Raw genomic sequence first — 25,187 nt, forward strand, 5'->3', positions numbered from 1 at the left:
TTTTTTCACTCCAAGGTGAGGGTTTTTTCACAGAGACAGAAGCCAGCCAGATCAAGTAAATAATTTGTCCATGCGACTCTCTCCTGCCTTCAGGATGAAGAGCAAGGTTTAGAAAAGCTGCACAGTATTCTCTTCAATTTAATTTTGCATTTTAACTGAAACCAGTTTATTTTGATCCCAAAAGAAATACAAGGTCATGGTATAGAAGAAGCACAAATGGTAGAGAAGAATGCCCTTTGTAACAATATTCTGCATATTTTTCTAGGATTTTTCTGGAAGTACATGTGCTTACATTTTTGTATTCTTTAACAAAATTCATAAGTCGGATCACACTCTGAATACTATTCTGCATCTTGCCATTTTCACTTAATTTATCTTGGATTTCCTTCCAAATCTATAGCTTAATTTTTCCTTATTCATTTTAATGGTTATGTAGTGTTCTGCTAAATACATGTGCCTAATTTATTTACCCTGACCATATTTAAGGTGGAAAACATCTTTTAAAAATTACACAAGAAATTTGTGTTCAAGGTAGAACAATTAGAAATTATAGATTAGTAAAAAGCAAAACAAAACAAAACAAAAAACATGCATAATTTCTCCATCCAGAGAAAGCCTTTCTCCGTATTTTTCCCTATTAGAATGTATTTTTTACAAGCATTCCATCTAACTTTTTGTTTTTCTTAAAATGAAGTCACGCTCTACATAATGTTTTGTAGCCTGCATTTTTCAGTTGATTTGATTGTTTTAAAAATAAAAAACTATTTCCCATTCTACCCTTTCTCCACATTGCAGGTTTATCTTCTTAAAAAACAGAGTGCTCAAAACTGTTGGCCGCCGGGGCCTCATTGCCTTCCTTGGCTGGAGCTCCTTGCCCCGCCTTAGGGCCCCTGCTGCCTTTCTCCTGCGTTCGACTGCACTGCACTGCTCTGCTCCTCCCTGGCGTCCTTTTTGCCAACATACTGAACGCCTCAAACACTCCGTGTCCGTTGGAGCTCCCTACAGTGAACCTGCTTTTTGTTCTAATGGCATTCATTTCCCCTGAGCATGATAACTCTGAAACCAGCAATCTGCCACCTGTCTTTCCAGACCAGGCTCAAATGTCACCTTCATCTTGATTTCCTAGACTCCCCTGGGCCCCCCTCACGGTCCCTTCTTGGTGCTCTGGGAACATCATGTGCATTCCACCTTTAAAACATTTTATACACGGTCCTGAGAGCCTTGGTTTGTACCGAGCTATGTGAGTCCCCGAGGTCAGAGGTGCCCACACCTCGATCTTGTCACAGGGTAGATGGACATCCCTGGGGACCATCATTGTTACCATTGTTATCGAAATGCTTGTTAAAATTTATATGAGTAGTTGAATGAAGACTAGAAGAGATTGCAAATGCAGAGGCTGTGAAGCCCTGATTAACTCTGGGAAAACCGATGCTGTGAATAATTTAATTTTATGGTGAAAGGAGGATTATTTTTGGAAAAGTTGTCAGGATGCACTAAAGCTTGCCTCTCACAGCTCCTCTAGCCCCCTCAGTGCATCTCTAGCAGATGAACTTAAAGTGTGATCTGATTGGGTGACTTCTCTAAGAGGGCCACCTATTTCTATCATCTTGTGTTATGCCAACCTGTTTTCTTTTGGCTGTAGATAAACAAAGCTTCTTCCTGCTTGGGGTCCAGATAGACTGTTACTGAAGGCTGTGTTTCCAATTCAGAGGAGGAATGTTAATCCTTGCGCATATTTATTTTCATTCCTAGACCACTAGACTGAGAAGGCCTGGCTCACTGCCCTAGGTTCTCTGGAGGCAGGGCCCGAGAGGTCTTTGAGGGTATAAGATGTTTATTAGGGGTTTCCACCTATGAAAGGAAGGGGAGGGAGTAGGATTGGGCAGAGGGAAAAGTGGAACCATGATGTGGTCCAGTATCACTTTGGCCAGCCCCGTAGAGTGCTCTGGAGGGATTGGTGCCCACCAGAGCCCTTCTGCTCAGGCTTTGCTAAGTCACTAGGTATGGTTGCCCTGGGAAGCACATTGCCTCAACAAAGTGGCCTGAAGAAACTGGCAGCTGGAGGCTGTCTGCTAACCTCACTCCCACCATGGGCAGCAAGGCCATCCTTAGTAGGGATCCAGGTGATAACAGGTACCTACCTGCTATACCTCCTATATCCAGGCAACCACCATGACCTGTCATTTCTTGCTCCACATAATCTCTCATATCTGCCTCTGTTTCTGCATCTCACTTGCCAATACCTTAATCAAGGCCCTCATCTTTTCTCTGTGGTTACTGAAATAGCTTCACAATTGTTTTCTCTTACCCCATTCTGTCCTCTGTTACAATGCTGCCAGAAGGATCTTTAAAAATACACAAATCCAGTCACCTTACTCCCTGGCTTTATGCTCCTTCAGAGGCTCACAGTGGTCTTCCTGATTAAGTTCACACACCTTAGTCTGGATTACAGTGCATGCACTGGCCTCACTTCCCTCTCCAACCTCGTCTGTCTCCTTCACTCCCAGCAGTTCTCACCCCAGTTTATGTTCCAGTTTACTGAGCCCTTCTGGAAGTCTCCTGTCTTTCTTAGCCTTTGCTCAGGATGCTAGCCCTGCTGAGAAATCTACCTGTAGTTCTCCAGCATATGATTTGAACCCAGAACTCCTGAATGTAAGCTCAAGGCTTTCTGTGCTCCCCACCAGCCACGGCTTCTTTGTAAATTACAGTCCAGAAGACTTGGAAGAGTACCACACCCTGCTAATCTTCCTTCCGTCTGGAACCTTTAATGAAAATTATACCTTTTATGTTTGTGAAGATTGGGGATGAAGGTGGAACAGAGTTCCCATTCCGACCTTCCTATGAAAATTAACCCCTTTTTAAAGAAGTCTGAAAGTACTGGCTTACCTCGGAGATATTACAGATTCAGCTCCAGACCGCCACAATAAAGCGAGTACCATAATAAAGCAAGTCATAACCTTTTTGCTGGTGGAGGATCTTGCCTTCAGTTTGTAAACAGTTCAACATCTATGAAGTACAATAAAATAAGATATGCCTATAGTGGGCATGGTTTCTAAATGGTGCCACTTTTTAAACATAATGTTTGTTCCAAAAATACTTCTCTTGATTCCCTCGTTCACTCCCAGCAGTTCTCACCCCAGTGAGAACCTCGTTCTTAAAAGACACTTAAAAAATACAGCTATACCAAAATGCAATATAATGAATAAGAGCACAAGTTTGGTATGAGAGTGGAATCCATGGCCTGTTTCACACTTAAGCTGTATGACTGTGGGGACTTTACTTTCCCTTGATAAACTTGACTTTCCCCATCCATCTGTGCAATGGCGACAGTAATAGTACTCTTCTTAGAGGATTATTGTGACAATGAGGTGAGAAAATGCATGATATGTCCTTAGCACTGTTCCTGGCACAGAAGTGCTTAGTAGATGGAGATGCCGCTCCTTATATGCTAGATAGGAGACATAATGACATAATTAAGTGCTGGATATGAGACATAGTGACATAATTAAGATAGTTTCCAGAGCCAAACTGTCCACAGCTAAGGACACTGCTCTCTATTCCAGGTTTTTGCTGGCCTAGGCATTCAAAGCAGACTAGAGCTCTCTTTGTCTCTGCCCCAACATTTGATCATCTCAACCTTACCCTGTGGACCAGTGCTGTCCAGTAGAAATGTAATATGAGCAACATATGTAATTAAAAAATTTCCAGTAGCCACATTAAAGTAAAAATAAATAGGTGAAATTAATTTTAATATACATTATTTAACCTAATATATTCAAAGTATTTCAACATGTAATTGACATAAACATTATTAATGAAATAGTTTACATTTATTTTTCTGTATTAAATCTTTGACATCTGGTATGTATTTTCCACTGATTACATCTCAGTTTTAGACACTAAATTTCCCTTGTAAATACTCGATTTAGATTTCTTAAAATAGTATTAAAAAGTAGATTTGCACACCTCAGTTGTTCCAAACATGAAACTTTTTCAGTAACTGACTTGTGTATCATTTTTTAAATTTAAAGTGAAATAAATTAAAAATAAGTGAATAATTTAGCTCTGCAGTTACTCCAGCCACATTTCAAATGCTCAACTCATATGTACCTAGCGGCTGCCTTATTGGACAATGAAGTTCTAGAAACCACTGCAGTGGTTTCAGTCTTCTTCCTCTTTTCCTTAGCTAAACTTTTTTCAAATTCAATTATAAAAAGCAGCTCATTACTTAAAAAGGGATAAGAATGGTGTTGTGGAGGTACTTTTTCCAGTTGGAAGAGGTCGATGAGCCATTCATGCTCTGCCTTGCCTCCTTCTAACCCTGACCCTCACCTCCACTTATAGAAGTCCTGTAGTACCTCTGCCCATCCCTGGCACTCCAGGGAACAATTAACAAGTGGTAGGTATCTTAGCGGGAAGCAAATTGCTGACCACATATTCAGAACTGTAGAATCTTGGAGCTCTGAGGGATCTCCTCATATATATGAGTCTACCCCACCCCTCCTTGAAATACTTATAAATTCCTTGGCACTGAGCAGGGAGAGGACTCAGCCTCTGCTGAACACCTGGGAGCAGATGGATCACTTCATTCTTTTCTAACTTACATGTTTCTCTTTGTCCTGATCTCATCTCCCTAACTAGGTTGGGGGCAAGGACTGCATTTTACAGCGCCACAGAGCCCACACAAAGCAAGACAATCAATAAATTCTTAACTGAAGGCCTGAGTGACTGCAGGAATTCAAGGTCACTTGAAATATCAGGGTCGTTGCATTGCATAACTCTAAAGAACACTATTCAAATTGTCTTCTATCGTTGTACTAGTAGCAACCTTGTAAAGTTTGCGAGGTTTGGACTGGTCTTTCTTTTCCAACTGAGAAAAACTTTTAAGAAATTCTTTATTGGCAGAAAATTATTCTCTCCCTTATCCTCTGACAGAAAGCAACTACACAAGTAAATTTTGTCAGCTTCCTAAGGAATATGTTCATCAGGGAATATGTATGGATGTGTGAACATATGCGTGCGTGCGCACGTGTGTGTGTGTGTGTGTGTGTGTGTGTGTGTGTGTCTGTGTAATATATGCTAGTAGAGCTGCTGTGTTAGGCCCATGTGAAACATTTCGAACATTTTAATCAGTCTTCAAGAGGCCACTGCTTTTATATATTTTGCAATTTCCTATTAATGGAATGTTTCTGCAGTTTGAAAGATGCCCTAGAACTCCTGGGTTTGTAAAGCACCCCAGAGCATGATCCATAAAAACCAAGAACATATACCTGTCACCAAGTGAGCAGAGGGACTCTTTGTGGCTGCATGGTTTCTATCTTCATTAAGTTGAGGAAATGCAGAGGAAAGGGGAGGGAGCAGAGAGGTTCTCTTAAGAAAACTTTATGTTTGCTTTTAAGTTTTTCAAACTGACAGCCTTTTTTCTTTTTTTTTTTTTAATGTCTACCCAGGAAACCAAGTGCTGCCTCCTGGAGCTTCTCTTGGAAATGGGCTCACACCAGAGGCTGCGAAAGACCTTGGCCTTCCTGCTGGAATTGCAGTAGCAGCCTCACTTATAGATGCCCATGCAGGAGGACTAGGTAATCTCTTACTCTCTGTCCACGACCAACACTGTATCCACACAGAATATTCCCTGGAACCTAAGATGCTCCTTTCCTGTTTTTAAAGAAAAAAATCAAGGGCTAGCAATCAAGATATAGTAATGAAAACCCTTTTTACAGTTAAGCATTTGGATAGAATTATAGAATTTTTAATCAAATATCAAAATTGTTTATAATTTTAAATAAATTTATAATTTTATTTATAAATTATATATTTATAATTTTATAATTTTATTAATTTCTCCATGCAGAATAATAGAAAAATATTGATCTGAATTGATATCTAGATGGTTCTTTGGTTTATGGAAAATTTGAAAAAGATATGTTAACTTCAGATGGTGTACTTACTGTTTTTTATGATGATGGTGTACTTACTGTTTTTTCTAAATGTACTCCAATACTCTTACAAACCTAATTGATTTATTTTCATAATATATTTGGCTTACATCCTATATCTACTTACTTAAGTGTAGTCTTGATTTTATTTCCTAAATAACTTTGAAGCTTAACATTCATGTATGCATTATTTCAATGACCCATTGAATACTTACTACATCTCCATCACGGTGTTAGGGGACTGAATTTAAAACAGAATCAAGGTCTCTTCTCCAAATTTTAATGGGAAAACAGACCATGAGACAAGGATTACAGTAAAGTGCGATGATGCTATCTTCTTTTTCATCCTTATTGAGGTTTGTTTTTTTTTGGTTGTTCAGATTCTCAATATCTCTCATTTCAACTATAGCCATATCTTTTTTCCCTAGTCTTTTGTAATGATGTTTTTAAAAATTATGCTTCAAACTTCGTGAAGTCAACTTAGTAGATTATGACCATTGAATTTTCAGAATAGAATGGATCAGAGTAGAAAACATCAGAATACATCACAAAGAGCAAGCTTTGTTTTGTGAACTTCTTTTCCTATTTTATGTGTATGTGCATATGTATATATACTGGGCCATTATGAAAATGAATTTCTCACCATGGATCATAGTCAAAAAAACTTTGAAAGATAGCCTAGCCTATACTTCATATTACAGCCAACAGTTATCTTTCGAATACTTACATGGAACTGTGCTCCCAAAACTCTGTCCCTGCATTACACCTGTGTCTTTACACATTTATATCTCTTCCCAGAATGACTGGTCCTCCACTTCTCCCCGTGGCTAACTCCTTTTCTAATGTGAAGACTCATATCGGATGCTTTCTCCTCTGCATAGCCTTTTATAAAACACTCAGATTTATTTAGAAATTCTCTATGTTGTATTTCTTTCGGTACATTTGCCTACCCCTTTGGAGAAATGGTCGCATTGTGTTGTAATTACTGATTTACCTTCTTGTCTTCTCCACTGCACCAGGAGTTCCTTGAGGGCAGGGCATTAGAGTATTCATTTTGTACCACCTGTGCTGAGCCCTGTGTCTCGTTCTTAATAAATATCTTCCATGGATAAAGTCACACGAAGGCAAGAAGGTGAAATGGCCTTAACCTGTAGTGTGAGAGTTAATCAGTGGCAGATTATTAAGCCATATCTTGTTCTCTGCACAGTCCATGGATTTTCAGAGGAAGATAGCTCATTGATCTGGGAACCTGTCTATCTTGTTCATCTTCATGTGTTTAGGACCTTACACAGTGCCTGAGAAATAACAAACAGCCACTAATACATGTGAGTTGGTCAAATGGTAGATAGTGGTGATTATAGGTAAGGGTGTTTCTCTCCCTGTTCAGTGTGAGCAGGGTGTGCTTTTGATTTGAAGGACAGGCACAGAGAGAATTTGTAATCTCGGTAGGTTCCTGCCTCCTAGTAATCCTGACATTCTATATCATGTCTGAGGCCAGGGACACTTTCTCCATCATGCTTTTTCAGTTATCTCTTGGGCAATGGTCTCGATCATCACCCCCACCCAGGGGACAGGCACTTGGCTTGGACCATCTTATGCTGAAAGAAGAGGGCTGCACCTTGAGGACCTTCAGCACTTGTTTTCTTTGTCAGTTCCCCAGACCTCCCTAAGGTGTGAACCAATACACCTTCTCACTTCTGTCCAAGACTCACTGTGCCTCCAGGAGGGGAAGCTACTTCCTGTATATCAGCTGGTACTTGTAGACACTCAGAGAGTGTTGGGTGAATTGCACTGGGAGGAATCCAGGCTATCAAATGGCCCCACTCTTTTCCTAAATCAGAGACATTTAATGACAAAGTTACCCTTACAAGCTTTTATTGCCTTCAATATACAAATGCCCTTAAGTTAGCGAGTTTACCTTGCATTTTCCAAAAGTAAGTTCTTCAAGTGGAAAGAGAATAAGGACCTTAGATTCTTAAAGGGTTGAGCTGAGGGGCCAACAGTGGCTGGGAAGAGCACAGGAAGGGGATTCTCCATGACCGTGGGACGGTGGAGACCTACTTAACAATTGTGACCAAGTTTTATCCTTATAGTTTCTTTTACCTCCACCTCTCCCCTTCATCTAACAGCCACTTTAAGATTACACGTCTAGAAAAGAGGGGGCATGGGAGCAAACATTCACTCTCGTGTCCCACCCTGCCTGCGTCCTGACCAAGATGCGGAGGAGAACAGACGCCTGGAGATCTCATAAAGATCATCCACCTGTCCAACCACATCGTCACTAAAGATATATATTGAGTGCTTGCAAACCTGGCAGTTACTGGTCTGTGCACTGGGTATTATCAGCAGTGAATAGAGCAGACAAAGCTTCACTCCTTTTGGGGTAAAAATTCTGCTTGTTTCCTCCTGACCTGCATTTTTGTACCATAATTTTATTGTTTTGAGATAACCAACCACAGCAACCAACCCCATATTGTGATGCTGTGATAAGGGCTCTGAACATGGAGTCTGAATATACAGATGTAAATTCCTTTTCTCCATACCCATTTGTTATGGGCCAGTGTCATAACTCTTCACACTTCTGTTTCCTCTTCTGCAATAAGAGGTAGCAATGCCCCCCTTACAGGTTTGTTATGAGAACTAATGAAGCAAATATGTAAAGTAGCTGGCATAGCGTCTGGCACATCGTAGGCACATAATCCTAAGGTATTTCCCTTTGGTTTTCTCACTGTTGAATCACAATGCCTGACACAAGCTAGGAGCTTTGTAAATGGAAGTTCTTTGAGTGACTGCCCTGGTAGGAATTATACAGGAGAACTCTCTTCCCTTCGGATGGGCAGTTGGAGAAGAACCTCAGGCTTCTGGACTCCCATCTGCCTTCCCGAATCAGTCCTAGTTTTCCTTCCCTGGCTCTCTGTAACAGAACACAGGATTCACTACTTTAAGATGCCGTTGTAGGTTGAGGTCTAAAATAACCTCAAGAAATGGTTAGACGAACTTTGTGCTAAGAGATTGCTGAATGTCAAGTAAGAGTATGGCTTCGGAGGTCAGAATTGGATACCATCCAGGCCTCGCACAAACAAGGCCTCACAAGCCATTATGGTCCCTTCAAGTGCTGACCTAGCATGACCTTCCATGGACCCCACATTCTGACTGGTAGGAGTGGTCATTACTCTGCCTTGGGGAAATCCTCCTGGACTCTCATTCTTAAGGGAAACCTGGGACTGGAGGATCAAGATCAAAGATGCAAGTAAAACTTAATTCGTACTTTTTCCAGTTCTGAAAAAAGAAGAGTAAGGACTTTGTGGGAATAAAAACTAAAGATAAAAGAACATTTTGTTCTTAAGGTACTGGTTAGTAAGTTCTCCAACAGACAGCCAGAAGATAGGAGTAGCTTTGTTTGCTCTCTGTGGGGGTGGTTCTGGCCAGGGCTCCTGCTGCTGATATTTTTCTAGCTTATAAAAATAGTATTAACTTTGTTCCAGGTCTGTTCTTGGCTCAAGCACCCCAGCTGTCCTGAAAGGCAATAACAACCTGATTTCTTTCTCAGGCCCCTCTTCTTTCAGTTGTTTGTATCGATCAGACACACTCCTGATTATCGTCAAATCTTCAATCAGGTGGCATCTTCTCTGGGAGCGCTGACTGCCCCAACCTGACTTAATTTAAGCACACCTTCCTCCTTGCTCTTGGACTTGCCTCCATTACTGTGCATATTGTCCAGTTTTGTCTGTGCAACTTTGTCTCATTTACTAGAGTGTAAAATCTTTTAAGAGAAAGCACTGTGTCATTTCATCCTATATCCCAGTGCTTTGTACATGAAGGACCCTTAATAAGTACATATTTAGTGAATGAATGAATGGAATTCCCTCCGTGAGGGGATGATATTACAACTGAGAAATTTAGTAGCCTCTCATTACACTAGAAATTGTCCCTATATATAGATATACCTGACTCAGTTCTCCCTGAAGCAAAAGAGTATGGTTTGAGCACTCCCTGATCCACTCCTATTTGTCTAGAAGTCACTGTCCTTTTGTGCTTCCATCACATTAGCAGCTGTTGGCCAAGAGTAAACTTTGTACTTAGGTTTAGCATCATTCCTTGATTTCAGATACTAGATTCTTTGCCAGATGTTGAATTGGTTTAAAGTGTTCATCTGAGTTGCAGAGTCAAACCAAAATGAAGATTTCTAATTTATCCCTCTCACCCTCCGCCTGCTTCTTTCCTTTCTTCCTTCTTTCCTTCCTTTATTTTTTTTAATAGCAGCATTGGTTTAGCCAGGCTTACAAAAAGAGGTCTGGTCCATGCCCTCATAAAGCAAAACATAGTTTCTTCCAGTGAATAATAAAACATGCCAGTTTCTTGTTTTACCATGATCAGAGTTCTGCAGGCAACACTGATTCTCAAAGCAACTTAATCCATACTATTATTTTGTTCCTTTGGTCAGATGAGACCGTGAAGCTCACAAAGACGACCTGCCTCCCAGCATCATACAGTTAGTATGTGTAGATGCATAATTTAAATCCATGCCGTCTGATGCCAGAGCTCCCACTTCTAATCACTGCGCTCTGTGGAATGGCTTGTCTGTTAAAATGTGACCCATTCTGCTCTTGGATTCTACCCTTAAAATATCAGTTGAGCAAGGAACAAATATTTAAAAAAGAAAGTCTTTCAATAAATATTGATGATCGACTTTACTAGTTGATGGGGGTGTATGGTAGGTACGAGAGGGTACTGGACTTCTGGGAATTTGTAGTCTAGTAGAGAAAATAAACATTAAACAAACAATTGCAATTATATGTGCCAAGTATGGAGGGCTTTGGGAAAACAGAATGTGTCCGAAATTGAGAGGAAGTGATATCTGATAATGTAATTGTAATATTTTTTTGCCCTATTATTGCTTCTTGGTAAACTGAAATTTATTTACTCATTGTAACTTTTAAACTTCAGTTATGCTTTTTTCCTAATACCGACAACATCATTATTAATAAAAACAGAAAGAACCACTGCCCTTATTCACTGTAATGGTCACTGTAATGACCGTTCTTGCTTGCCTTCTACATGCCAGGTACTCTGACACCTGATAAACTTTATCTCTTGTCCTCACAGTAATCCTTCAAGGTAGAAGTTATTTCCCGTTCTGTACATGAGGAAATTAAAGGCAGAAAGAACAATATTACTGTAATCACATAACTGGAGTTATGGCAAGGTTTGAACTTGAATCTGACTCCAAAGCTCGTGGTTTTTTTCCTTCTATACAAGTGCTTCTCAAACAAAAGTGATTTAAGTCCCCCTCCTCCCCCTACCACTCCACCAACTCCCAGAGGACGTTTGGTGATGCCTGGAGATATTTTTTGATTGCCGTGACTTGGGGGAAGAGGGATTGGTACTGGTATGTGGTGGGTAGAGGCCAGAGATGCTGCAAAACATCCTGAGTGCTCAAGGCGGCCCCACATCAAAGACTGTCCAGCCCGAAGTGCCAGTAGTGCCGGAGATGAGAAACCCTACTCTAAACCGAAACATCTCCGTTGATACTATTTCCCTTCATCGATTCAGTATATTTCAATACAAGCTAAAAAACAGCCTCAAATAAGGATTTTGCTAACATTCGTACGTTGTCAACATATATTTTGTGAAATTAACTCTTCAGTGAAAATAGTTGTGAGGCGAAAAACTAGAAGTGAAGACTGAGGAGTAGGGATGGGTACAGGATGATGCCACCCTACCCGTCTTACTACTAGAGTCAAGCCACACTAGACCGCTTGCCTTTTCAACACATGCACAGTCTGCCTCCTTGCCTTTGCTTATGCAGTTTGCTTGGTTTGGGGTGGCCTCCCTCCCCTCCCCACCTAGGCAATCCTACTCATGCGTCAGTACTCACTCTTAATGTTACTTCCACTGTGGAAACTTCTCCAAACTTAACGCCACTCTTAGAAAAAATGAATCACTCTCTACTCTGTGTTTCTGCAACACTTTGCACCTATTTCAGTTTTCCCAGCAACATGTGTTCACCGTGGTGTGCTCCTCATCCAGCATAGAACCCAGCGTCAGTCCTGAGTAAATCAGAGAATTAAGATAATAAATGTAAGATTGCTAAATCTGGGTGAGGGAGCCTTTTAAAAATATAGATTTCTAGGCATCTACCCTTCTGAGGATTCTGAGTCTTAAAGTCTTGAGTGGGGCCTGGCAAGCCAGTTATAAGGTGGAGGATATCACCTGGTACCCAGAGGAGATAGCCTGTGCGATAAGTTGGCACTGGGCACATGGGTCAGAAGCGGTGGTGATGTGCAATTGCCAAGTAGACAGATCAGACCAAACCAGAGCTGTGCTGAGAAGGAGCCAGGCCCAGGCTCAGGCCAAGAGCTGGGGGCGGGAGGGAGCACATCCAACCAGAAAGGGAAGGTGGATCCAAAGAGGCAGACGGTCTGCGAGGAATGGAGGGGGATTAGAGGAGCAGATAAAGTCATGCCGGGAATCTGGAAGGAGAAAAGCGGTGTCAATGCCTGAGCAGATAGAGCAAGGACAGTTCCGGGAGTTCCTGGATGAGGATCAGAGTGGGGAGGAGGACTTTGTTGATGTGATTTTATCATTTTAAGTTGAGGCTTAGTTTAATGAGAACCACCGCTGCCTGAGACCTAAGCAGCTGCATGAGCTGTAGTGAGGAGCAGAGGGGAGATGTGGGGGAAGGGATAGCTTTGGGTTTCCTGTTCCCAGGCCCCTAGGCTTTGCTGGAGATCTGTGTTTCTCTGGACTGCGAAGGACTGACCTTAGCTGGGATGCCAGTTTTTTCTCTGTGGTCAGAAAACTGGGAGGAATCGGAGCTTTGGGGCTACAGCTAGCTCCCCCTGGCCAACCCCTCTCTAGATCTTGTGCCACACAAGTCCGGATATACAGTCGTGAACCTGCCCTAAAATGGTAACATCTTTAGTTTGATGCACATGCTTCTGTTTGGATAATGAGTGATCATGGGCTTTAGAACTAAAAGATCGCTCAAAGATTTTCTATACCAGATTCTTCAATTTTCAAATGAGAAAACTGAGGCCCAGAAAAACAGTGAGTCATCCAAGGTTACCCCAGCAAATTTTAGTCAGAATTGAAGTTTGAGACTGGGCATCCTAATTCATTGGCGAGGGCCCTCGCCCCATTATGCTACACTATTTCCAAATTAGGAAAAAGAAATGATGCTAGGTGTCTGGGGCTCTGTCAGTCATGGGGAATAAGAGCAAGCTTAGTAGACCAGGATAGCTATTTTTTGACTATGGGGTAGGGAGATCGGTAATATTAAAGTTTATATTAATTTTGTTGATTAATGTTGGTATTGATCTCATTTGTATAGTGACTTGCCGTTTTCAAACCATTACCCAGGTATTTTTACCTCTTCTAATTGTTGAGTAGGATGACACTCCGAGAGGTAAAGGAATTTAAAGAAAGTTACAGTATCAGGAAGGGTTGGATCAAGACTCAGACCCTGATCTGTGTTTCGCTCCCCACGACTTCATATGTGTTTTGGTGCGGCTTTTGTGTCAAGCCATGGAACGGGTGCTACCTAGTAAACGGAGCAAATATCTCCACCCAATGGGAGTTCCTGGGCCCAGAGCCCCTGATTTCAAATAGATCTCTGACCAATTCATCAGCTTCAGGACTTTATCTGGTATTTATCTGGAATTTTTTAACCAGAAGGTTTTACTTATTCTCTCATGTATTTATATATGACTGAAAAGATGAACTGCTATTTTCCTTTGCTGAGCTTGGGAACAAAAACACAGGTTCTGATACTACCAACCACCTATTCGGAGGACTTCCCACTCCAAGTTCGAAAGGTAGATGACGGCTGAAAAAGTGTTTGGGGGCCCAGAGTCTAATGTTGCGCTTACGTCACTGGCTAAAAGAGTAGGCTTACCCCAAAGGTCCACTGTTTTTCATGGCACAGAAACCCAGCACATGGTGCTTCACATTCATATAATATCCCTGAGCACTAATGTTTACTTTGGGGCTTGTACATCAGCAGCTGTTAGTGGGAAAATGGACATCTCCAGTTATCACCCCTTGACTGCAGCCTCACAACTGAACTGCTGGCTGCTTCCTTATCTCTCCATAGACCTGGTTAATTTCTCGTTTTCCATTTTCTTTTAGCCATGCATTCATATAAGTCATTGTAAAGAGCAAAGAGAAATACTTTTTTGATTTTCCCATGCTCGGGTCTTAGGGATTTCCTCATTGCACCCTGCAGCCAGTATAGATGTTTGGAGAAACTAAAAAGAAAAATTTCTTGGAATCTGGAAAAATAGCTCTGGTTTCTAATTATATTATTCAGCAGCATCACCCCTACCCCAACTTTCTATAACTCTAATCCTTATCCTGCTTTGTACTATGACTCTTATGAGAATTTGGCTTCTAAAGACAATGAAAATGACAATCTTAAAGAAACAGCACAGCAGTTAAGAACACACAACCGATTCAAATCCTGGTTCCAATTATGAAGTCACCTGACACTCTGTGCCTCAGTTTCCCCATCTACGAAATGAGAATAATGATAGTACCTATCTCATAGAGTTGTTTGAAGAATAAATGAGTTGATATCTATAAAGTACTTAGAACAATGTCTGGCAGTGCCGTCTGTGTTTAGCTGTGATTAATGTGATTTATACCAGCAGATTTACGTTATGAATGATAGCAGTAGACAAGATAGAGTCAAAGATGCATTCCAATATTTAACAAGTATGTGCTGTCTTCCTTTAATGTGCCAGACATTGTTACAGATGTGTTGAACAAAGACAAGTTTCTACTCTCACAGAGTTTCTACCCTGCTGGGGGAATTCACAAACTTCCATATAAATACGTGTGTGTATATTTTTATGTACATTTTATATATGCATGTATACACGCATGCACATGTCAAGAAAACAAAAAGCACGACTACAGAAGAAACGCGCAACTTTAACATAGACTACAAAGACGTTAAAATTGTTAAAGCTTTTGCTTACCTTGGTTCAGTCATCAATTCAAATGGAGACTGCAGCTGAGAAATCAAGAGAAGGCTGAGACTTGGAAGGGCAGCAATGGAAGAATTAGGAAAGCTCACCACCAGCAAAGATGACCAAGGCTAAGATCATCCTCACCCTCGTATTCCCAGTTACTATGTACTGATGCAAAAGTTGGACAGTGATGAAGGCTAATAGGAAAAAAAAAAAATGATTCATTTGAAATATGGTGTTAGAGGATCACTCCACAGATACTTTGAACCACCAGAAAGACAAACAGGTGGATCCTAGAGCAAATTAAACCTGAAACACCGCTGGAGGCAAAATTAACAAAACAGAAGCTGTCCTACTTCAGGCGATCATGAGAAGGCTGGGTTCTTTGGAAAATCCAATAATGCTGGAAAAACAGAAGGTAGCTGGAAAAGAGGAAAACTAAATATGAGATGGATTGACTCCATAAAAGAAACCTTAAGTGTACCAACCTGGTGCACTTATCATGAGCTGAGCACTACCTAGGTGTTAACCTAGAAAATACTTGATGCGGACAACAAGCTTATGACTTGGTACATTTTTACCACCTCTATTTAAAGATAACAATGAGACTTACCTAGACTCAGGCAGATAGTGTGACGGGATGGAGAGGAGAACCTTGCTCTGCCTGACTCCAGGTCTCTCTCTCTTACTATTATATAGCTTCATCCAAGCCCATGTTACCTGTTAGCCATAGATGATTTTATTACAAAGGTGTAACACACACACACACACACACACCCCAAGGGGAATCTGAATCAAATATTCTAGAGAAAGCTAAGGCTCTTATATTTTGTTTAAAGAGAATGTGTTAGGCTGTTGATCTGCATTGTTACAAGTTCCTGAGCTGAATTTAGCCTAGAGAGTTAAAGTGTATCAGCCTTGTGACTCACTACTGTGAAAACCTGAGAGGGAGCTCTCCTACCAGTATCAACAATGTGAGCGAAAACTTTACAGGCCTTCTATATTCAGGCCTTTCACAGCTGAAAGTTGTAAAGAAAACCCACACAGTTTAATTCTGTGAAATATATTAAATCTGTCTAAATAATATGACTCTTTTGCACACAGTGTCTGCTTTATTGTGGTGTAACATTATTGCCTAGCCTAATGCATGTGGCCTAATAATTCTTTCCCATGTGCATATGTCTATCATTTAATGTAACACGTAGACAATAACATTTAAACATTTAAATATATGATTACATTACCATCTCCCACACTTAGGCTGTTAGCTTTTTGTAGGCAGTGCAATCTGGTCATATTCATCCGTGTAACCAGCCCAGCTCTTATAAGACCCAGTAAATATATGCATTTGTTCATGGTTTTGTTTATAAACAATATGCTAAGCTCTATACTAGTTTCTGTGGCAAAGACAGTAATATAAAGAGAGATATAACTTGTCGACTAAGTTCTTTAAGAATATGAAAAAGGGAGAAGTCTCTTTCGTTGAAATAGTGAGGCAAGGGAAGGGCGACAATACTAATATCCATTATGTGATAGAAATGTGCTCAGTTAATCTATATGTATAATCTTCATATCAATTCTAGCAGCTTGCTCAAGGTCACATAAGTAGTGACAATCCCTAGAATATCAGCCACCCTGGTCCTTCAGGGTAGTAGGAGGAGTAACCTTTGAACTGAACCCAGGATAATAGGTATTTTCTCCACTGGAAGCGATGAAATATTGAATATTTTGGATGGAGGAAATAATATAAGTGAATAGGGATGGGAAATGCTAAACATTCCAGCTTGGCCCAAACCTGTGCTATCTATAAGGGATTCCTGGAAGTTGAGGCTGTAAAGATCAAATAGGTACAAACAGAGTAGCGGTACTTGAGCCCCATGTTGAAAAGTTTTTGCTTTTTTCTCCCCAGGCATTAGCAAGCCACTGAAGGTGGTTGAAGCAAGAGACTCATTCCAAGCAAGGCTTTATGTAATTGATATACACAATAGTTTGGGGAGAGGAAAGAGTAAAGGAGAAGAGGGTATCCTGAAATAGAATTGTAGCAGTGGGCCTTGTAAGGAAAACAGGGAATTTGAAAAGATGACAGGAAATTTAACAAAATTGGTTTTTTCTAAATCCATTGATTAAGCAAGAGTTTTTAAAAAATTTTTTCATGCCCTTTATATTTATCCTAATTATTACTAAAGTAAGCATATGAAAGTATCTTCTTTAATTTGAAAGAATTTTTTCTCTCATATTTGCCAGAAAGTAATAAATAACTTGTTAACTTCAAGACAGAGTAATTCATCCAATTTCTAAACTGGGCATTCATTAAAACCTATAGTCTTTAGTTCACTGGAGATAGCCAGTAAACTCATTCATTTAAAATAGAGCTATGAGTAAGCAAAACAAAAGACCTCCAAAAGTTGTGAAACATGTGTCACAGCATCCTCATACTATAGGAAATGATAGGTAAAATATGGAAGACTTTTACAATAAGAAATAATAACTGACTATGAAAAAAAATATTCCTATCTCCTACTTTCAACAGGTGACATATCCTCACTAAGCACCAGTGTGCTAGGAACTAGAGATATAAATATGAACAACTCAAAGTCCCTTCCTTCAAGAAGCTCACCTTCTAATTGTAGAAACAGGCAAGTACACCAATGTAATATTGTATGGGAAGTGTCTCATGAAAGTATGTGTGGGATATTACAGGAGTCTAAACTCATTTTGCCTCAGTGGATCAGGAAGATTTTTTCCCCCCAAAGTGAAATGGTATTGATTTGACACTTGAGATATGAATAGGAGAAATAGGAGTTTATCTGATTCAAAATCTTTAACTTGTATGGGAAGGGCCAATAATAAACAAGACAACTTTGAAGAAGAACAAAGTTGGGAGGACTTAATATTACCAGATATCCAAACTTGTTATAAAGTAATTAAGACTGGTATTGGAGAAATAAATAAACTAGAGGAAAACAGATTAAGGAGCCCAGAAACAGACTTACACATGTATGAACATATATGACAAAGATGGTACTGCAGAACTCTGAGGAAAGGATTTTTTTTAAAGAAATAGCACTGCGTAAATTAGATATCAATATGGGAAAAATCGAATTTAGCCCTTATTTTATATCATACATAAAAATAAATTTCAGTGGAATTTATATACAATGGAGTGTTATTCAGTCATAAAAGAAAAAAATGATATCTTGCCATTTGTGACAGTATGGATAGAGCACGAGGGCGTAATACTAAGTGAAATAAATCAGAGAAAGACAATACTATATAATCTCTCTTATATGTAGACTCTAAAAACAAAACCCACCCCCAAACAAACAAACAAACAAAAAACCCAAGCTCAACGATACATAGAACAGATTGGTGGTTGCCAGAGGCAGGGAAGGGGGTGGAAGAAATGGGTGAAGGGGGTGAAAAGGTGAAAAAATATTAAAAATGAGCCTACTCGAGTAACTTCCGATAATTGACTATGGGTCAGTGCTTACTGAATTGTAAAAATGATCTTCAGCCCTTTAATAGTTTGTATTTTTTGCATGTCCCTCCCTCTACCAGAGTAAGAATCAAAGCAAATTTATTAGTTTTCTATTCTTTCCCTAAAGGTTGTTTTCTTTTTCTTCTCACTTGTTGTAGTTTATCATAACAAAATCCAAGACACTGGTCAAAAGAATTTTTAATGAAATTTGACTGCATTACATTACTTAGTCATTGTTGAAGTTTGGGGAAGGAGCATTTTGTTTACATATGTAGAGATTTTCACTGTCGTGTTATTAGGAAATAGTGTAAGAAAAGTAGCATGGCTTTGGATTAAAACTAGGGTACCCTTCCCGTGGCATGCATACATACACACATACATAAATTATAAATAGATTATAGGCCTAATATGAAATGTATAAAAAAAAGTTTCTACAGACAATATAGAAGATCTTCATGATTTGGGGATAGGCAGGTATTTTTGTAAAAAGGACATCAATATAAGTACAAATGTAAAGACTGAGAAATTAGACTACATTAAAATTAGGAACTTCTTTTCATCAAAAGTTGCCGTTAAAAGAATCAAAGTGCACGCCACCAAATGAAAGAAACTATTTGCAATACATACAACAAAGGACTTATTATCTGGCGTATATAAAGAATTTTACAATCTAATAAGAAAACCATGACCATTGGATTGCTTTGCAGAAAAGAGGATATCCAGATGGATAATAAATTATGAAAAGTTTCTCAACCTCATAGCCCTTAGGAAATTCCCAATTAAAACCATGATGTGATGCTACTACACACCCACCAAGTTGACTAGAGTTAAAAAGATTGGTAGTACCAAGTATTGGTGGGGATATGAAACACCAGAGGTGCTCACACACTGCTATGGAAGTATGAATTGGTGCAACACACTGGAAAAGAGTTTGGTACTATCTCTGTACTTTTATGATTCAGCATATATCCAACAGAAATGTGAACAAAAAAACATATACAAGAATATACTTTATAGAAAACCATTATTCATAATGGCCAAAAGCTGTAAACAAACCCCCAAATGTCCATTAATATTAGAATGAATAAATAAATGGTTGGTATATCACGAAACAATCTCATACAGGAGTAGTAGAATGAATCTCATAAACACATGATAGAAGTTGGCACAAAGAAGGCATACTGAATGGTTTAAAAATTAATAATCAGGCAAATCCTGTGGTCTAGACGTTCCAATAGTGGTTTTTGTTGGTGAGCATATTGTCTAGAATGAAGGGATTTATTTGTGGATCTGGATAGGTGTGTTCACTTTTTAAGACTTCACTAAAGTATATGTTTAAAATTCATGGCCCTTTAATGCATGTTATACTTTATTAATAAAGTTTATTAAAAGTTTCAAAGGGAATAAAAGTGATTGAGCAACAGCACTGGGCAGCCCCATGCTAGGTGCTGGGAATTCAGACATGAGTATGACATGCTCTGACCATCGAGAGTGGAGTGGGGGTGATGAGTGGTTTCAGAGACAGTCAGAGTAGTGTGGTAGGAGAGGACTCAGAATACATCACAACAAAGGAGCAACCCATAACTCAGTATACCTGTTGACCCCTGTTAATTGCTTAACAGTTACTTCCTACTTCCACCTTATTATACTGGTAACCATGAGTTATCAAGAAATGGAAAAATTATGTTCAAAATCCTATTTTTTCAGTGCGAAGAATGTGTTAGTGATAAAGGTGGCAATCTATTTTTCTTTTTGGTGTTTTAATAGTGAGCTTCCCTTAAACTGTGTATTAGGTAGAATTCCAACCTCCTCAACTGAAGTTAGGTAGCCAGTTATTGCTGTCTTCACAATGTTAATACAGGGACTTTCTCTTGTATATATAAGTAGGGACTCTTGAAGAGGAATTTTTCACTCAAATGGCTAACCTTATAATCAGCTCTTTGTTCTGCTTCTGTAGATATGCTTGCCGCATAGGCCAAATGGCAGAGTGATCTCAAAATTAACTGAAGAGTCATCCTCCCTTTTGCTTTTCTGTGTAGATAACAGATGTATTGCCTGAGTTCCTGTCTGAAGTGCTTTGTAACTCTTTGTAACTGCCTCTAACCTATAGCAGCTCCCTTGCTTTGTAACCCATTGTAACTGCCTGAGGACAAATTAACCAATCGACCCATGCCAACTGGCCAAATGTAACTGCACGGATAAGTCCTATAAAAGCAAAGTTGCATCTGAGCTTGAGGTCCAGATCTTCAGAGCGCTAGCTCTTCGGGGACTGCGTAATACACCTGAGTTCGCCAGCCCTTGAGTGGTGCTTGGTTTCTCGCTGGTCTGATTTTGCAACATTTCTGCAACACTCTGAGCCCCTTCTACCTCACCCTCGGACCCTGGAATGGACTGAGTGTTTGTGTTCTCCACCAGACCACATATGTTGAAAATAGAACCACCAATGTGATGGTACTAGGAGGCGAGGTGCGGCCTTTGAGGGATAATTCCGTAATGAATGGGATTAGTTTTCTTATAAGAAGAGACACAGGAGCTTTTTCTTTCTCTCTCTGCTGTGAAGATACAGCAAGAAGGCAGCCATGTGTAAACCATGTAAAGGGCTTTCACCAGAACCTGACCATGCTGGCACTCCGATCTTGGACTTCCAGACTCCAGAACTGTGAGAAATAAATGTTTGTAGTTTAAGCCACTCAGTTTATGGTATTCTGTTGTAACTTCCCACACTAAGACAGAGCACACAGCCCCATTCAGTGGGATGAAGGATTGAAGAAGAAGGAAAGAACACCTGTAGGCCTGCCAGAATTTAGACTGCAGGTTGGCAGGTAGATGGCAGGATGTGGGGAGGCCGTGGATGATGAGAAGGACCAGCAAACTTTGAGGGACAATGCCCACTGACAATGCCAACTTTGAGGGATAATGCCCACAACAGGTTGGAATGGAAGTTGGAAGGCCTGGGAAGAGATAGCTGTTTCATATCATCTTATCCAGTTCCTACCTTGGCCTATGCTGAAGAGGGCCCCGGGAATCACTACCTCAGAGAGCTCACAAGGAGACAGCACTGAGTTTCCCTAGAGATGATGAGACTTTGAGATGATGGACTGAGTGTTACTTTTTAAATCATTTAAAATTTCTTCCCTTTGAAATACAGAATTTAGAAGGAGAAAAAACAGAAGAGTGAAAAATAATCTGGGTATACAGCATACATCTAACAAAGATATGTGTTTATGTGTGCGTGTGTATATATATCTATATAGATATATATAAACCACATACGAGAATACTCATAACACCCTTCCAACAGCTTAATGGTTGGTGTGAGGGAAAGTATGGTTTCCAGGGCCTGTCTCCCTGTGTTCCATGCTATCACCTACTCTCTATGTGACCTGCTGGGTCTCAGTTTTTCATCTCCAAGATGAACATTATAATAGTAGTTGTGAGGATTAAATACATTAATTTACATAAAGCACTTAGAACAGTGTTCGATAAATACTACAGAAGTGTTAGCTGTTACGATGATGATGACGTCTAGAAGACCTAAGCCTTTCGAGGTGGGCTGTGGCAGGACCAGGAGTGAGTGTCCACAGCTAAGGTGGAGGACAGCTCTGATCATCAAGTCGAGGAGGAGAGTGGGCCTCAGTGAAGAAGTCTGCTTGGACCCACACGGGAGGAACCACTTTCTCCTGCCAGAGGCATGTTTGTGCTTTTGTTGCAGCCATCCTCTGTCTGCTGCATACCAGCATCCTTGGCTCCCAGGAGACTGTAAGCTCTTTGAGGTCGTTGATTATATTTTTTCCAAGTTCAATCTCCTCTCTCCCCCTGCCTGCAGTGCTGAGTGCAGTGCTGCTTGTAGACCTGGGCTCAGTAAATCATGTGTCTCCTACTGAGTGGAGGAGGGAGAGAATACTAAATACTGTTCAGGGCCTAACATGTGCCAGGACTGTTCTTTCAAAACAAGATTGTATTTTTACACTTTTCCTTTGAAATCATCACTTCTTCCTTTTACAAATGAGCTATCAGAGGCCCAAGGAACTCAGCTCATTTGCCTGAGATCATGCATCAAGTCAGTGATGATATCTGGAAGTGTCTCCCCAGAGGGCACCCATTCCCCTTTGGAGCCCAGGGCTGGCACAGAGAAGGAGCAAAGTCTGGCCAGGGCTGCTGTCCTTAGGTGGGTGTCAAGAGCAGGTGCATCGGGGGAAGGGGAGGGCTGGATCTTGATCTCTGCTGAAACAGAGATGGCATTTCAACTGTAGTTTTTGAAAAATGCCAGTGTATTCCTCCTGGGATTTTCTGCAATTCATTTTTGCTCTCATCTTGCACACTATTTATTTACCTAAGCCTTTGTTCTCCTTGAAACTATTTCAGCCACATGTCATTCATTGTGTTAAAATCTTGGGCCCTTTATCCTGCTTAGGTTTTTGTTTTTGTTCCTCGCTACAGCTGCTCTCCATATCACTTAATTCTCTGACTCTGTGGCCTGACACTTGCCCGTGGTGGGGGTCACCTTACACTCCCACCCCCACTCTCCTGGGAGTGGGGTTGGGGGAGTAAAATCAGGATCCAGCTCCAGGATCTATTTTTCTTTCATGTCTCCTTGTTGTCTGAAGCTTGGGGCAAGGTTAGATTAATCAGTCTCAGTGTAGTGGAAGTCTGTGACCCTCCTCTGGGGAGATCCTAGCCCCATAGAAACTTGGCCTGGTTTTGGCTCTCACAGTGAATTCCAGGCTTTGAAGAATCTGTCAATGTTCAACTAACCCCAACAGAACCTCTGGAAGTTTTTGATGGAACCAAAACTTATACCAAGGGAAGAGGCGCTGAGCTTGGTATCAGAGGCTGGGAAGAAAGGAGAGCTAGCCTGTCAAGCATAGTCTTTTTCTCTGAAATCTCAGGTCTCTTCCCTTAGTTTAAGTTTCCTAAAGAGTCTGTCTGAACAAATACCGTCTCCTTCCTGGCATTTTCCCGAAGCATCTCACTGGTCTGCTCTGTATCATTGAGGATGGATTGTCAGGGCTGCTAGTTCCTATCTCTAAGGCTCAAGGAGTCTTCAGATAATTTTATAATTGAGACCATTTGTCTAGAGGCAAGAAAATGTTGCTAAAGGAAACCTAGTCTAGCTATCTCCTGGGATAAATTGGACACTAACATTTATTTAGCAGCTCCTGTATCTCAGGCACAAGGCTACTTGCCTCACATGTGGGGTGACCAGCCATTCCAGTTTGCTCAGGACTTGGCAGGGGGATGGGTGGCTCCTGGGATACTGGTTGTACAGTGGTAAACCTAGGAATTATGACACTGTAAAGTAGATGCCATTATTCTCACCCTATACCTGAGAAGACTGAGGTGCAAAGAGATGAATTAGCTTATGGAAGGTTGTACAGCACCCTTGTGGTACTACTGGGAATCAAGTATAGATCTGTCTGACCTCAGGCCCAGAGAGTTCCACCAGCTAAGTCCTTCAGAAGACAAGGCTCCGTCTCTTCCACATTGTGTAGCCCAACAACACTGCACCGTCTGATTATTTTATTCTCCTGAGTCTTTGTTTTACTATGTCTTTTGTCTCACCCCCCTCCCTCTCTCCTCCTCTTGTTAACTGACATGGCTTCTGCCTCACTTCCTCCAGGAGGCCCTCATGGCCATCCAAGCTAGACTTATTTAGATCTGAGTCGGCGGCTTATAAGTGTCTGCCTATACATCTTTCTACCCCAACTAGACTGGGATCTCATAGAAAGAAAAGAAACAGCATCCATCTTTAGATTTCTAGCATCTACCACGGGGCCTGGTTTATAATTGGGGATCAATACCTAGCTGTTGAATTAATTTATAAAATAATAGAAGGCAGCTGTGTGATTTAGAGTCACAGTTTTATATCTGTTTAAGGATTGATTCCATCAGATACATTCGTGGTACTTTGGCCTGTTCTCTTAGTTTTGGTTTCATATTTTAAGTAAGTAATTTTTGTGAGTTAGGTTGGTCATTTGGATTGGCTATCAACCTGAGCCTTTATATGTCCAGTGCCTGCTAGTGAAAAATTGTCTTTTATGAGATCATAGATGAGACTGTTTAAGTAATCTGGAGGCTGTGTTGAGGTTAGAAAGAAAGGAATTTCTGAAATCAAGTTTTTGCTTTGTCTTTACTGTGGATTTTGCTAGTGTTCCTTAAGTCTCAGATTTCCCAGCTATTACACATTAGCCTACCTTTGAGATTTGATCTTTCTGGGTCGAAGGAAGGCAGAGGAGTGAGACCTAGTCATTTGAAGGTCTATTCTTTGTTCTCTGGCTTTCCCAAAACTCTCGTGTTGGCTTCAGATTAATGCATTTATCAAAATATGATAAATGCCATCACACAGTTGAATCGCAGTATTGATGGTGCTATATGTTATCATGGCTTTGAGAGATATACACAACTTATGGTTTATTCTCAATAATGTTTAAAATGTTAGTCTGGATTGTTACAACTACCCTGTACCTCATCTTTCTCATCTCCCTGGGCCCTCCATTATTCTGTCATCAGTTGTATACTCAAGGACAGAAAACAAATGTTCCAATCAATCTAAGTAAACCCAAATAACTCTGGCACAGCCCACACCATGCTGAGAGTGCCTGAATCATCATGCCAAGCCCTGCTATTAACACCAAAGCTGAGAATCGTCAATAATAACGACAATGGTAAAAATATGTTGAGTAAACTATGATCCAGGCACTCACTTAATCTTCACAATAGCCCTATGAGTTACATACTATCATCATTCCAATTTTATAGATCAGAGAATTAAGGCACAGGAAGGTTAAGTGACTTGCCCAG

The 25,187-nt window shown here is 40.5% G+C and overlaps 1 protein-coding gene across 8 annotated transcripts in view; it reads left to right on the plus strand.

The window, feature by feature from the left end:
- The window catches only part of FGGY (FGGY carbohydrate kinase domain containing), a 364,704-nt gene that overhangs the window by 174,817 nt on the left and 164,700 nt on the right, over nucleotides 1–25,187 (plus strand). For all 8 annotated transcript variants that reach the window (XM_039887657.1, XM_039887684.1, XM_039887635.1 and 5 more), the window contains one exon: nucleotides 5,451–5,579. In XM_039887657.1, the coding sequence (XP_039743591.1) occupies nucleotides 5,451–5,579 (129 nt within the window). The remainder of the gene's footprint in view (nucleotides 1–5,450; nucleotides 5,580–25,187) is intronic.

The sequence above is a fragment of the Pteropus medius genome, unplaced genomic scaffold (genome assembly GCF_902729225.1).
Source record: "Pteropus medius unplaced genomic scaffold, Ma_sr-lr_union100, whole genome shotgun sequence".
NCBI lineage: Eukaryota > Metazoa > Chordata > Mammalia > Chiroptera > Pteropodidae > Pteropus > Pteropus medius.